The sequence below is a fragment of the Merops nubicus genome, unplaced genomic scaffold (genome assembly GCF_000691845.1).
Source record: "Merops nubicus isolate BGI_N331 unplaced genomic scaffold, ASM69184v1 scaffold29817, whole genome shotgun sequence".
Taxonomy (NCBI): Eukaryota; Metazoa; Chordata; class Aves; order Coraciiformes; family Meropidae; genus Merops; species Merops nubicus.
Window position 1 is genome coordinate 846 of NW_008618823.1, and position 281 is coordinate 1,126.

The following is a 281-nucleotide window of genomic DNA, read 5'->3' on the forward strand; positions in this document are numbered from 1 at the left end:
ACTGCCCCGCATCCCACAACCACTGACCCGACTCTGCCTCTCCATCCACCTTTATTGTACTGGTAAAACCCAGTGATGAGTAAAACCCCGTCAGCAGCGACCGCCTGCCCCGGGAGGGCTCCGTGCACCAGGAGAGGGGCACCCAGAGACAGCCCCAACCTGGCCCCCCGCAGCCCTCAGGGCTTCTCCAAGCGTGGGTATTTCTTGCGCAGGACAGAGACCTGGTCCTTGAAGAGGACGGGGTCGAGGCGCAGCTGGGAGGACACGAGGGGCATGTAGCC

The 281-nt window shown here is 63.3% G+C and overlaps 1 protein-coding gene across 1 annotated transcript in view; it reads right to left on the reverse strand.

The window, feature by feature from the left end:
• Positions 1–176: 176 nt before the first annotated feature.
• Positions 177–281, reverse strand: part of LOC103776094 (exostosin-like 1) — a gene marked incomplete at its 5' end in the record, with an annotated part of 2,886 nt that continues 2,781 nt past the window's right edge. Inside the window, one exon of the mRNA XM_008943589.1 lies at positions 177–281. Coding sequence (XP_008941837.1) covers positions 177–281 — 105 coding nt within the window.